Below are 14,756 nucleotides of genomic sequence, written 5' to 3'. Positions count from 1 at the left end.
TGGTTTCTTCACGACAACACCAAAAATGCTTTGGTCTCATGGAAAATGACTCGTAATGTAAAGTTACTTGTAGAGAGACTTACTTTTCCAGCAAGCACTTGTAGTACTCGCTCTCGCTCTCGGGCGCGGGTTGTACTCGCGGCAGTTGGCGAAGACGCGCTGCGTGTCGGCCATGAAGAGCTTGCGAGTGGCGCAGTAGCGGCTCTTCAGACGCTCGCTCATCGTCTTCAGGTCTGACCAGCATTGGAACACGTTTATGGCAAGTCAACAAAACGCATGAAATGTTTGACCGAACGGGTGTTTAAAAGCCTATAAACGTTTTTAAAAACTAGCATGCACGCATGTTGTTTTTGCAAAACAATCCGTACTATATGCATATGTCCTGTTTTTTCAATGCCTTACTATGCTACAAGTATATTGAAAAACTCATTACACAAGTTGATGAAAATAGCACTGCATAATTCCATGTAGAAATGAAAATTACAATACCGCATTGTTTTTTTATCTTCTCTTTTTCTTTAAAGAGCCCAGTATTGTTCATTCGGTAATGTCATCATCATTTCTCTCTTCTTTATTTTTTTATTATTATTTTGTATGTGGGTGAGTATTTGTATGTGGGTGAGTATGTGTATGTGCGTGCGTGCCAGTGTGTGTGTATTCGTTACTTCACCAAAAACCTATTAAAAAAATCCCATACCGTTCACCTAAACCGAACACCGCCGTCAGGCCGGAGAGCAAACCCAGGAGCAGGAGCGCCCCCCACCCCAACACGGCCCGCGCCCCCGACCCAACGCAGCAGGACGGGGCACTGCAGGCCCGCATAGTTTTTAAGTCTTAACCTACTGTAATCATTTTGGAAAATGTCTCTCGATGCGTAGATGTCATTTTTTAAATGCATACACACATATTTTTAAAAAGCCTTTATCATTTTGTAAAAACAAAACAAAAAACGAAATCATTGCTAAAAGTAAATATATTTAACATTACTATAATTGTTTTTTTAAATACCTGAATACATTTTTTAAACGCCTTACTAGACATAATTTTGTGTAAAAAGAAGTTTTATTTTACATGCCTGACTATGCATATTTTTTTCCCAGTGCATTACTATAAAGCATATTTGTAAAGTCCAAAATACATGTTTAGAGAAAAACACCGTACTATACATAATTTTAGGGGGAGAAAAAGTCAAGTTTTTTAAATGCCTACACGTTATTTGTTTGTCCCAGTGCATTGTTATACAGCCTGTTTTTACAGTTAATGCCTACATAAAAAAACAAAACTATTTTTTTTTTAATTTTACTGTACATTGGCATAAAAAATGATTAGTGTGTTTTTTTCTTTAATTTTTTAAAGCCTTACTACACACGGTGTTGTTGTTTTAAACGGCTAATTTGCAAGATGTACTTATGTTGCTAGTGTAAGTGTGGATTTGACTCACCCACGGGGAAGCGGATAACTTGGCAGTATCCCGGCGCCTCGGTTTTCTTGACAGGTTCCACGGAAGGGCCAAGCGTTCCTGGACGGGAATCTGCCCGACGCCGTCCTCGAAGCACGAAAGGCCCCGGGGTAGACTTTGCGGATCTGGACCCGCTTCCTCTCCATCAGCTTCTCGATGATCTGAACCGGCACCACACGTCAATTCTTTGTCATCTCAAATGCGCACGCTCACATTAGCACATACTACTTTGAAACCATGAGGCTTCTTTAAGATCCTAATTGAAAAGTCTAGCCCCAGTTTAAAACACTCATTTGAAACAAAGCATATTTTGAAATCGTAATTATAGTTTGAAATCCTACCCCATTTCAAACCCTAAGCCTACTTTAAGCTCATAACTCTAAACCCAGTTTAAAACACAAATTAGAAACCCTAAACCTACGTAAATCCCTAATTTAAAACACTTAACCTAATATAAAAGAAGACATAAGTGTAGTTTGAAGTCCTACTTAAAAACCCTAACTGAAGTGTAAAACCCTACTTTGAAATCTTAACTAATAGTAAGACGTTAAAAAAACGAAACAAGAAGCAACCATGTAAGGCGCAAGAAATAAACTCATCCACTCAAACAGACTTTATGCATAGCTTCCTTACAGTGCGCTTATTTAATGTTTTAATATAAGTAGCATTTATTTGTCAAAGATTTGTTTCTTTTTCTTTTTGCATAGCACTAGAGAGCCGCTTAGCACCGGTGCTACTAGCTAGTAGCTAATTATTACAACTACTGATCGATGCAGTGTCCAAATAGAATGTGATTGTAGATTGTTCCAGGACTGCTTTCACAGTGAATTGGTACATTTATCACAATGCGACAATGTTGTTGCTTGCAATTGTCATTTGACCTTGTAAATATTGAACCAATTAAAGGACGATGAATGACAAACGTGCAAAATAACGTGCACTTTTTGCCTGCGACCAGCAGAGGTGACAAATGACATATCACAAGATGCAAACCACTCATAAAGAAAGAAGAAAAAGCGGAAGGGCAGATTATGTTTGCATTTATGTATTTATTGTAAACAAGTACAGAAATGAGACAGGAACAAAGCTTGTCTGACGGGGACAAGACGAATCTCGACCAAAGTGATGAAAAGGCCAAGCGTATGGAACACCAAAATTGAAATTCAGCTAGAATTTTTAATATCACGGAAAAACTAATAACAGTTTGATTGCCAATGTTTTATTTTCTTTTAAATGGAAAGAGAACATATCACGAGGCACGCCTGACCATTTCGCCACCCGGAGTGTTCGTGTACGTTGTATTCGTTTTGGATCGCCACAATGTTCGCACTGAAAGCATTTCGCACACTGACCAGCAGATGGCGACAATGCGGCGCCTGAAGACTATCCGGCATGTATTTGCAGCCTAAAAATGGCCCAACCGCTAACTACACACGTAAAGGACATTGTTGGTGACGATCCTAACAATTTAATTAATAAAAAAATGTAATAGAAAATAACTTTGGTTGTGATTGATTTTTATTTTTGTGGCAGGAAAAGAGAAAAGCAACCCCTTTGCAGTCCTGATGACAGGCCAGTAGGCGGCGCTAGTGTGCAAAAGCGGAAGGTGACTAATGACCGCAGGCCTGCAGCTTGCTTATAAAGCCACAGGTGCGCGTTGATTGGATTGTTCACCATTCGCTGCAAGATGACGGCCGCACTGTGAGGTTGGTGAGTGAGCGCACGAGTAAATCTGTAAATGTTTTTGGCGTTTGTTGTCCTTTCTCATGATGACATTTTGGCTTCTTGCAGGACTCCACAGCGGTTGCGGTTTGAGCACCTCGCATCACAATTTGCTTCACTTTGCTTCGTTTAGCACGCCGTCTTTGCTCTTTGTTTTGGTTCTTTTTTTCATGCTGGCCAGCATTTAGTGACTTTTTTTTTGTGTGCGATTTTATGTTTGCTGTCGTAAATGACGCACCTGATGGATTTCTACTTGGGAATTGAACTGTGAAGGTTTTTGTTGTCGTTGAACTAATAGTTTGTGTAATAAAGATGGCTGTCTTGGGGGGGTCAGAAGTGAAGATGGATTGGATGTGGGGACATTTCTTTTGATTTAGCCCGCAGCTCATTAGGAGACAGGTGTGCGCGTGTCACGAGTGGATTCATCAGCATGTGCGGCAAGATGGCGGCCGCACGGGATGAAAGACTGGACAAAAGTAAGTTCCAAAGTAGACACTAGACACACGAATGAACAAGCTTTTTGACTGTTGAGGCGTGTGAAATGAATGCACATAAAAATGGATGTCTTTTTCTATTATTTTTTTTTTATTTCTGCTGTGTTGCCGTCTTCAAATGGGCGGAGATCACCAGCATGGAGTTGGATGGACCCCATCGGTGAGCCTGCACTGGACTTAAACCTTCATGTCTTAATATTATTATAAAAAAAAAAATATTTATTTTGTGACAAAATAATTCAATCCCTCAGCCACATCTGTACTAGGTGAGTATAGTACAAGACTCTTTGGGAATAAAATATCTCTGATGTGAAATATAGATTGACACAAGGTTCTTGCAGCCATCTTTACCCACCCAACCATCTTTACCTTTTTATCTTTTCGCATCATTTGCCTTGTTTGGCAACTGTCTTTATTGAAGTCTGAAGATGGCCACTTGCGAATCTTCCAGCACTTTTGTCTGCAACCAAATGAGCGATTTGGGGGCACGCTTGGAATTGTCTCCCAAGCGTCAGCTTGACTGTCTCCAATTGACACCCGCGATCTCATCGAATTGACGGCACACGCTGACGATCCCCTGCAACGGCCGCAGTGGGTGTGGCCTCGCTTGGGTTCATAGTTGGAAAGGTGCACTTTTCTTCACTGGCCCGTGAGAAGAACATTCCGCGACCTTTTGTGGCTTGTAAATGGACTCGTCTTGTACTTTGAAGTCAGTAGGGGGCGCCTCTGATGCTGGCGTGGAAGGCTTGAGCTCACACTGGGCACCTTTTTATGGTCTGGGTTGAAAGTTGAGTAAATCCCTCCGTGAAATTGTATCACAGTTGCTCAGCTGTCATCCGGGGATTTTCTGCCATCTTTTGCTTGGGATATCAAAGCAATCACCGACGGCATCCTCTCTTTCCAGTGCGCCTTTTTTCAACTTGCAGACGTTGTCTCTCTAGAAATGCTTCTTGGCTATCTTTTTTTATGTTCATATCTTTGCCTATGAAGGCAAGTGACCATGACTTGGACGTCGCCATTTTGCAAAGGCACCATTGATGGTTTGGAAGGAGGACAAATAACATTTATTTAACGTTTGCTTAATTTGTGACCGCCAAGGTTCTGTTGTCGCATACAGGTGCTGTCATCCCATATTAAACATGATTTATTATAGGCTAAGGGTTGAATAAGTTGTTGGTGAGGAAATAATAAAAAGGACACGATCTGGTGTATCACACAATTATATTTTTTTTGTCATTTAAGTAGCGTTGGTGTATTTGACTTGTTCTTATGTGATGTGATTATAAGAAAGTCAAACATGCTAAAATACTTATCAGCAGAGTGGCTAGAATTGAAATCACAGCTGTAAAGATATATATATTTTTTTTTTTTACACCGGAAGCATAGCAGCATTTTATTAGTCAATTTCATAATTGTTCCAAAAATGTAGCGCACTTAACACAAACTCATTCATTTTTTATTAGATTGTAGTTACTTGTGAGTGTAGCGTTTTATATAGTACATTGGCTTTTTTTAAAAATAGAATAGTGTAAAATATGGCACTCTAATAAAGTATGCCATCAGTGTCATAAAGTGAGATTTTGTTGATGATCTGTGTTGCAGATGTGTCCATCAAGAACGAACGACTGGCATCCAACTAATCTGGGCGTTGTGGATGACGAACCCTAGATGAGACACGAGACCGGGTAACACTAGTTCACACGACAAACGAAACCTTCCTTCCTTTCCCTCCATTACTCCTTGCTCCATTCCCTGTGTTGACGGGTGGAATAGGCATCGCTGGCTGGCTGGCAAGCAGGCCGGCCGCTCCTCTTTTTTTTTTGCGGCTGGCCTGTTTGCCAGCCAGTCAGCGGTGCCTATTCCACCCGTCGCCACACGGGGAATGGAGCTAGCTTAGCTTAGCTTATCTTAGCTTGCTAAGCTAGCTAGCCTAGTTGCGGAGTAAATGGAGGACAGGAGGTTGTAGTGTTTCATTTTGTCCTGTGATCTGTGTTACTGCTACTGTAATTTGTTTCCTTTATCTCTGTTGCAGGGCAAATGGTTGAGATGAAGACGCTAGCATCACCAGACAAATTGGGGTATTTTACGTTGCGGATGACGAACCCCAGATGGGACACGAGACCGGGTAACACTAGTTCACACGACAAACGAAACCGTCCTTCTTTCCCTCATTACTCCTTGCTCCATTCCCTGTGTTGACGGGTGGAATAGGCATCGCTGGCAAGCAGGCCAGCCGCGCCTCTTTTTTTTGCGGCGGGCCTGTTTGCCTGCCAGTCAGCGGTGCCTATTCCACCTGTTGCCACACGGGGAATGGAGCTAGCTAACTAGCTTAGTTGCGGAGTAAATGGGGGCTAAGAGGTTGTACAGTGTAGTGTTTCATTTTGTTCTTGTGATCTGTGTTGCAGGGCAGGTGTGTTGATCAAGAACTAGTGACCAGCATCAAACTAATCTGGGTGTTTTTTTGTTGCGGATGACTAGTTCACATGACAAAAAAAAAAAAAAAAAAAACTTCCTTTCCTAAATTAGGCTATGCTCCATTCCCTGTGTTGACGGGTGGAAAGGCATCGCCGGCCAGCCGGCTATTTTTTTTTTTGCGGCTGGCCTGTTTGCCAGTCAGTCAGCGGTGCCCATTCCACCTGTCGCCACACGGGGAATGGAGCGGAGTAAATGGGGGACAGGTTTTAACCTACTGTGCAGTGTTTCATTTTGTTCCTGTGATCTGTGTTGCAGGGCAAATGGGTCGAGATAAAGAAGCTACCAGCATCAAACCAATCTACCAACCCAGCCGGTCAAGCACCCTCCAGCTCCAAAAAACAACTAGTAAAGTGTTGAAAGCCAAGCAGTAGGTAACGGGAGGTGAAATCAAGTAGTCCTTTGGGCACCCGCATGGTGGTAAAATGTTGGCCTCTTGAAAGGTGAGTCATGTAATGTCCAGTTGCTGTAATTTATATTTATTTATTTTTGACATAGGTTAGCCCAGAGCTGAGAATTTGGTCAACTCTGTTTCAGCAAGGTACCAAGCTGCCATCCATGTAATGTGACAAGCAGTTGAGTACTACTTATCACGGTTGTACTACGCTGATATTGATCACATGACATATGGAGGCCATCTTGTTGCATTGGCCCAGTCAGTAATTCTGCCTGTTTGTCACATGTGACGTATCTGTGAAATGTAATAAAAGTAACTCATGTATACAATTTTTACTGTGTTGAAGTTTGAATATACAGTAATTGAAGGGCTTTTAGCAGCCAGTCTGTTGGTTAATGTTTTTGATATTAGTCCCTGCGGTGAACTCTTCAATGGGGGGAAAAAAAATGACACGCTAATGACTTACAAAAATGTTCAAAATGATGGTCGGATTGACTTAGTGCAAAAATTGTTGAAATTACTTGGTTCAAAATGATGGTCGGATTGACTTACTACGAAATTACTTGGGTTGGATTGACTTAGTGCAAAAATTGTTGAAATTACTTGGTTCAAAATGAGGTTCGGATTGACTTAGTGCCAAAAATTGTTAAAATTACTTGGTTCAAAATGAGGGTCGGATTGACTTAGTGCAAAAATTGTTAAAATTACTTGGTTCAAAATGAGGGTCGGATTGACTTACTACGAAATTACTTGGGTCGGATTGACTTAGTGCAAAAATTGTTGAAATTACTTGGTTCAAAATGAGGGTCGGATTGACTTACTACGAAATTACTTGGGTCGGATTGACTTAGTGCAAAAATTGTTAAAATTACTTTGTTCAAAATGAGGGTCGGATTGACTTAGTGCAAAAATTGTTGAAATTACTTGGTTCAAAATGAGGGTCGGATTGACTTACTACGAAATTACTTGGGTCGGATTGACTTAGTGCAAAAATTGTTAAAATTACTTTGTTCAAAATGAGGGTCGGATTGACTTAGTGCAAAAATTGTTGAAATTACTTGGTTCAAAATGAGGGTCGGATTGACTTACTACGAAATTACTTGGGTCGGATTGACTTAGTGCAAAAATTGTTAAAATTACTTTGTTCAAAATGAGGGTCGGATTGACTTACTACGAAATTACTTGGGTCGGATTGACTTAGTGCAAAAATTGTTAAAATTACTTTGTTCAAAATGAGGGTCGGATTGACTTAGTGCAAAAATTGTTGAAATTACTTGGTTCAAAATGAGGGTCGGATTGACTTACTACGAAATTACTTGGGTCGGATTGACTTAGTGCAAAAATTGTTAAAATTACTTTGTTCAAAATGAGGGTCGGATTGACTTAGTGCAAAAATTGTTGAAATTACTTGGTTCAAAATGAGGGTCGGATTGACTTACTACGAAATTACTTGGGTCGGATTGACTTAGTGCAAAAATTGTTAAAATTACTTTGTTCAAAATGAGGGTCGGATTGACTTAGTGCAAAAATTGTTGAAATTACTTGGTTCAAAATGAGGGTCGGATTGACTTACTACGAAATTACTTGGGTCGGATTGACTTAGTGCAAAAATTGTTAAAATTACTTTGTTCAAAATGAGGGTCGGATTGACTTAGTGCAAAAATTGTTGAAATTACTTGGTTCAAAATGAGGGTCGGATTGACTTACTACGAAATTACTTGGGTCGGATTGACTTAGTGCAAAAATTGTTAAAATTACTTTGTTCAAAATGAGGGTCGGATTGACTTAGTGCAAAAATTGTTGAAATTACTTGGTTCAAAATGAGGGTCGGATTGACTTACTACGAAATTACTTGGGTCGGATTGACTTACTGCAAAAATTGTTAAAATTACTTTGTTCAAAATGAGGGTCGGATTGACTTACTACGAAATTACTTGGGTCGGATTGACTTAGTGCAAAAATTGCTAAAATTACTTGGTTCAAAATGAGGGTCGGATTGACTTACTACGAAATTACTTGGGTCGGATTGACTTAGTGCAAAAATTGTTAAAATTACTTTGTTCAAAATGAGGGTCGGATTGACTTAGTGCAAAAATTGTTGAAATTACTTGGTTCAAAATGAGGGTCGGATTGACTTACTACGAAATTACTTGGGTCGGATTGACTTACTGCAAAAATTGTTAAAATTACTTTGTTCAAAATGAGGGTCGGATTGACTTACTACGAAATTACTTGGGTCGGATTGACTTAGTGCAAAAATTGCTAAAATTACTTGGTTCAAAATGAGGGTCGGATTGACTTACTACGAAATTACTTGGGTCGGATTGACTTAGTGCAAAAATTGCTAAAATTACTTGGTTCAAAATGAGGGTCGGATTGACTTACTACGAAATTACTTGGGTCGGATTGACTTAGTGCAAAAATTGCTAAAATTACTTGGTTCAAAATGAGGGTCGGATTGACTTACTACGAAATTACTTGGGTCGGATTGACTTAGTGCAAAAATTGTTGAAATTACTTGGTTCAAAATGAGGGTCGGATTGACTTACTACGAAATTACTTGGGTCGGATTGACTTAGTGCAAAAATTGTTGAAATTACTTGGTTCAAAATGAGGGTCGGATTGACTTACTACGAAATTACTTGGGTCGGATTGACTTAGTGCAAAAATTGTTGAAATTACTTGGTTCAAAATGAGGGTCGGATTGACTTACTACGAAATTACTTGGGTCGGATTGACTTAGTGCAAAAATTGTTGAAATTACTTGGTTCAAAATGAGGGTCGGATTGACTTACTACGAAATTACTTGGGTCGGATTGACTTAGTGCAAAAATTGTTGAAATTACTTGGTTCAAAATGAGGGTCGGATTGACTTACTACGAAATTACTTGGGTCACATTGACTTAGTTCAAAATGATGGTCAATACATGAGCAAATGAAACTAAAATTTGTTTATTTTATGTGAATAACCACCCTGCTGGCTCTTTTGGCAGTTTGAAATTCTATTGTGTAGGGAATGCTGGAGTTGGGCTCCCTCAGTCCTGCGCACCTGCCTTCTTGAAGTTGAGGGTGTGGTGGTACTCCTTCGGGTGGGTGCTGTAGCCCTGCAATCAACACATTTTCTCACCTTCACTTGCTCGTTATGTCCAACGGCACAAAAGACAATTTCAGTGAAGCCTTGAGGAGGAAACATCCACAAGCAGATTCACCCCATCACACAGCCGTCCTTGATCAGAAACAGCATCTTGTGCTTCCTATCCAAATAAAAACGGCAACTTACAGGTCAAAGGCCAGCCCCATGATGTACTCCTTGGCCATGCGTGGCAGCTGGTGTGAGGAGACATTCCGGAGAATCTTCTACTTCAGCAAATTGCCGTTCACTCTTCCATACATGCCAACAGGAAACTGGTCTGATCCACAAAATGCATTCAATGTTAGACAGTGCAATTTCTGCAGACATGCTTATCAAGTCCATTTTAGGCTAAATGATGTTGGAATGACATCACTTCAACCCACAAGGCATGAAGTATTATGCGCAAGTTGTTGCAAAATAATTCTTGCTCCTGCTCACCTCCACAATAGTGTTTTATTGATGCTAATTGTTGAAATTTCAGCAAGTGGCACCATCATACATCTTTTGTGTTAGCATTTTGCCAGTTTCGTTTATTTATTTTTTTTACATGTGAATCTTGTTGCAAATGTGATTTAGGCTACTACAAAAGTTGACACATGTAAACTTGACAATTATACGCTGTTAGAATTAGTGCTGGCCAATCCCATTTACTTGATGAACTCTTTTTGCTATTTAGCTTACTCATGATATCAAGGTGCATAGAATTACTATTTACTTATGACCTGTAGTAATATTAATGCTAATAAATCTTTGCAGAATTATTATTATTTTTTTTTTTTTTTAATTGGCCACGTGTTGTGAATGTTATGTTCGCGTTCAATTGTATTTGAAATTGATATACATTATTGTCTTCTCAACTTTTTGAGCTGCAATTATTGGTGGGTTTCTTGCATTCATTAAAATCCATTACATTTGTAATGCGGGACAGTCCAAGAAGGAATGTAGAATTAAATTTAATTGGGCAACATGCACTAGGCTGCGGTGCTGCCCAATATATGTATTTGCAGACTTTTGCATCTCACCGGTATGGGCCGAATTTCTCTCCGCGTGCCCCTGCCAAGAAGTCTTGCTTCCGGATGGAAAAGCTGTGGCTGTAGACTTCCTCCTCCAGCTTGGACAACACAACATGCCGGCGCCATTTCACTGGTTTGTGTCTCTGACTTGGGAAAGTGCGTGAGGATGAATTTGTACTGCACCATAAAGGGGTGGTCTGGTGTCAGGTGACTACCTGCTCAATGTTGGGCCTCTCAAAGGGCGGACTCTCCTGTGCTTCCGACGTGGACAAGCCCACCTGGAGGATGCATTTCCGCAGGGGCTGGCAGACAAACACGCACAAAAACATTTTCATTCAAATAAAAACATAATTTACTCCTTGAAAATATTTGCTGCTTCTTTTCTTGGGGAAATGTGACTCATTTCATAAAATACCTACACATTCTAAGCAAGAAAAATAACATCATTGTCCATTTATGCCTTTCTCATACACAATATAATCTTTGGGAAATGCAGATTTTTCCCTTCAATATAACAAAAACTACTCCGGGGGGGGGGGCTGAGTGATGAGTGCTTGTGTAAAAATTTGGGTTTTTGTCACGATTCATAGAAGGTTTCACAAGATGCTTGCAGAAAGTGAAAAACTGAACATACAAAAGCAAAAAAAGGGAGAACTCAACATTCCTGCAACCTTTTATTAATACCAACAAAAGCCCAAACTTCTCTTGGCTGTGGTTATTCGGTTACTCACAAAGTCTCCAATATTCTTACCACTTGCACTGGCTGCAAGTTTTCCTTCTTTTATGTGGCTTCCAAAATGCATCACTGCAGCGACCTCGGCTTTAGGCCACATTTTCTTTGGCTGCCTCACTTTCTTCATCAGCATCGTCTCTTCCTGAGAGGGCTGTAAGTGGACAAAAACAAAAATTTTATTTATATACATTTACAGATACTTGAACAATCACAAGGTAAGTAACTAATGTCGCTGATTATTTCTCAATTACAGTGGCTGCAACACAAAATCAGGAAGTAGACGGTACTCTCCACAGCCATTATTTATGGACTAATGCACACTTTTGTGTGTCTGCAGGATGTCAAAAGAAAAGACCATTACCGACTGCATCTACTCTTAAGCACTTACGTGACTTTATTTTATTATTTATTTTTCATCAACAGATACTGTCCCGGGCGGCCTTTGTTGCCCCATCTGCTGAGACAAAAACTGTGAAGTAGACAGACAACCTACCTTCGCCACCAGAGTTCTGTTCCTGCTCAAAGATCGTACAGTCTGAGGCTGGATCCAGGTCCTTGCCATCTTCCCAGAGTGGTCCTCCGACCTCTGTGCTGCTGCCATCATTATTATTATTTTCATTCTCACTGAATGATAAATTATCTGGAAAAAGACAGTCATAGGAAAAGCTCAGTGGGCCATCAGACCCCCAACGCCTCAACTTTTAGAATTGTTCTGCCAATTTAAAAATGTGCACACAATCTCTTAAACTCCTCCACCAAATACTGAGCAATTTTGTATCAGCACTGATGACAATCTAACATTATTCCAAACTATCCCGCAGGGAGTTAGGGAGGCATGCACAACATTAAAAATAAATAAAGTTCTCCGGTCATATATTTCAAGCATTTCCTCACTTTTCAGCATAGGTGACTGATTAAGCGCCAACATTATGTTGTGCTGTGTGCAAGTTCAAAGCAGGTAATGTGATGCTATTTGGATAAATCTGTTGCATTTGCTACAGAAAAAATGTACAGATGCAAGATGATATGGATGCCACTCCTAGTAGTGCGGGTGAGAACGATAATTGTTTTTTGTTATGCATCAATCGTCGTATTAAATACATTCTGCTTCCATTCAGCGTTACCGGTATGAAAAAACGATTTCTAAAGTTAGCATTAAAATAAAAAGCCACTGTTGTCTTCTGCATATTGCACTGGGATAAGTTAAACTTTTGTTACAGCAAACGCTGCCATTTGGCACTTTTACACGTGAGTGAGTGACTCAACTTCTACAGCAAATGCTTTCTCGGCACAAGTCAGTGTATGCCATACTTGGCCACAGCACACACATTCAAACCTATGGATGACGTTGTGACTTAAACCCTTACAATGCTACGGTTAGCTTAGTGTGCCCATGCATTGCTGCTTCAAGTTCTGCCTCATTTTTAGTCAATTCAGGGCTCATTTGCAAGCCTACAACGGCACATTGGCATGCTTGTCTTTAAAAAAAAAACCTTGACAAAGTTGAAATTGTAAAACTTAAATGCTTGTTATGAACAATAACATAAGCATCGCATTTTATAATCAAAATACTCCTCGCAAATCAAACTACAACGATCCTAACTCCAATGCTTTTCAATGAGAGGACATGACGCCACCTCCCAATTGCCAATGCCTGAAAATGCTCTAGCGCGCTCGCTCATTAATTAACACATGGCTAAAGATAAATACAAACTTTACAGAAAAGGCAGTGGGGCTACTGCTTTTTTGGCCTGCGCACATTTCGTAGGCCTACGCCTACTTGTCTTGTAGTTCTTGCGAGACCGACACCTCTTCTGCTGGCGCTATTTTACCAGCACAGACTTCATACTTAAAGTTCTCTCGCGTTTCACGGCAAGCTGTGGTGCTGAGGCCACCAGCAACTCTCCTGCTAGCGCCATTTTGCCCATACACAGATTTCAAACTTGTATGCTTCTCCACGGTTCTCGGCAAAATTGCGCTAAGTTACCTTTTAAAGCACGGCAACATATCCGCTTCGGACACACATTTCATCCATCCTTCATCCCAACCGTCACGTACGTGTTCAAATGAGATATTTGAATAACAAGCAACAACTACTCAGCGTTAACTAATGAAAATGTTTCACTTTTCTATCATTGAACCTTTCTAACAGAGCGTCAATAGTTGCCCTGCCTTGATGAAATTACCTCACCGCAACTACAATAACCGTGTTCTCATTACATTTGGCTTGTTCACAATGGATGTATGCTTGTTACTTACCGTGAACTTCTGCGTCGCGTTTGTCTGCATCCCACGTTGACGCATGCCGCTTTCGCGCGAGATCCAGTGTGCCTCACATCAAGCCACCGCCCCCTTTGTGTGTACGCTTGTGTGCCTGTGAAAGTGCAATAACAAAAAGCCGCCAGTAGGATGTCATACGCACAAAATCTCACACGAGGGCATTACACTGACAGATCAAAACAGACAGATCCACCTGCTGGCACAAAAGCACAAAACATGACACACTGATTAAATACACAAGCAGTTACAGTCGACCCCCGCATACCCACGCTTGGCCAGCAAAGGTGCTCTTATTCACAGATTTTAGTTTTCTTTTTTTTCTTTTTTTTTTTGGGGGACGCTTCATTCTCGGACTTTTATTCTCTAAATGCTCCCATTTCTTTTGTGGAAAACATATTGAGGGTTTATTGGCGTTTTTTCCATTTATTTTTGGGCTAAAACGTGCTTTTCAATGGGCATCAACGACAGGATTGCTTCCCCCCCCCCCCTTAAATAAATTACACTACATTTTCTGACACTTCATTTCATTGGACAAACTCACATTTGTCAGGTCTTCTGGAAAAATAAACATAAATTTCTATTTCAACAGCAACGTTTTGGGATGAACATTTTTTCAAGAAAAATGCTTATAAATGCCATGGGTTACTTTTTTGCTTTTTCCACAATAAAGCAAAAGTATTCTTTTTCTTTTTTAAGTAACGTTTTCTGTCAAACACAAACTTCTAATCCTTACATTTATCTTTCTTGACTAATAACGTACCAAAATTGTCTGTGGAGAATACCATTGCTCTTGTCTAATTATTTAGTTTAGTCCCCAAAAAATCTTTGCCCAAAATATTAACCACACTTTCATTCTTCTGTTCAAACTTTTCCTCCTTTAATTAAATGCACCTTTTTCGTCATTGGAATGTTGGAGAGTGTAGAGGAATGTTTTCTTTATTTCAAAGCCATGTGCAAAACCTTAGGGGAAGTGAGCAACTTCATTTCAAGGGGACTCCGTTCGCTTCAAGATGCAAGCCTGTGGCCAAATTGAAAGACAGTTAAGAGTTGATT

General features: G+C 40.2%; 1 protein-coding gene and 1 long non-coding RNA gene across 25 annotated transcripts in view; one reads left to right on the top strand and one right to left on the bottom strand.

Moving 5' to 3' along the window:
- LOC147157658 (uncharacterized) overlaps positions 1 to 14,756 on the bottom strand; it is a 103,870-nt gene that overhangs the window by 614 nt on the left and 88,500 nt on the right. For 6 of the 24 annotated variants that reach the window (XM_086063486.1, XM_086063483.1, XM_086063485.1 and 3 more), the window contains 7 exons: positions 13,683 to 14,721; positions 11,917 to 12,063; positions 11,449 to 11,574; positions 10,906 to 10,992; positions 10,700 to 10,833; positions 9,825 to 9,954; positions 9,431 to 9,648 (listed from right to left, as the gene is read on the bottom strand). In XM_086063486.1, coding sequence (XP_085919612.1) covers positions 9,828 to 9,954; positions 10,700 to 10,833; positions 10,906 to 10,992; positions 11,449 to 11,574; positions 11,917 to 12,063; positions 13,683 to 13,727 — 666 coding nt within the window. In that variant the 5' untranslated portion in view covers positions 13,728 to 14,721 and the 3' untranslated portion in view covers positions 9,431 to 9,648; positions 9,825 to 9,827. Of the gene's footprint in view, positions 1 to 83; positions 234 to 1,441; positions 1,621 to 9,429; positions 9,722 to 9,824; positions 9,955 to 10,699; positions 10,838 to 10,873; positions 10,993 to 11,441; positions 11,575 to 11,916; positions 12,064 to 13,682; positions 14,722 to 14,756 lie in introns of those variants that run through there. The other 18 variants (XM_086063499.1, XM_086063493.1, XM_086063498.1 and 15 more) reach the window with 18 other exon arrangements.
- On the top strand, positions 3,750 to 5,837 carry LOC147157659 (uncharacterized). Its single transcript, XR_015091372.1, has 3 exons — positions 3,750 to 3,835; positions 5,278 to 5,360; positions 5,708 to 5,837. It is a non-coding gene; the product is annotated as an uncharacterized LOC147157659 (long non-coding RNA).

Source organism: Leptonotus elevatus, chromosome 19 (assembly GCF_054856555.1).
Source record: "Leptonotus elevatus isolate MCC_2025b chromosome 19, RoL_Lele_1.0, whole genome shotgun sequence".
In the NCBI taxonomy this organism is placed as follows: Eukaryota; Metazoa; Chordata; class Actinopteri; order Syngnathiformes; family Syngnathidae; genus Leptonotus; species Leptonotus elevatus.
This window is presented reverse-complemented; position numbering and strand designations above follow the sequence as displayed.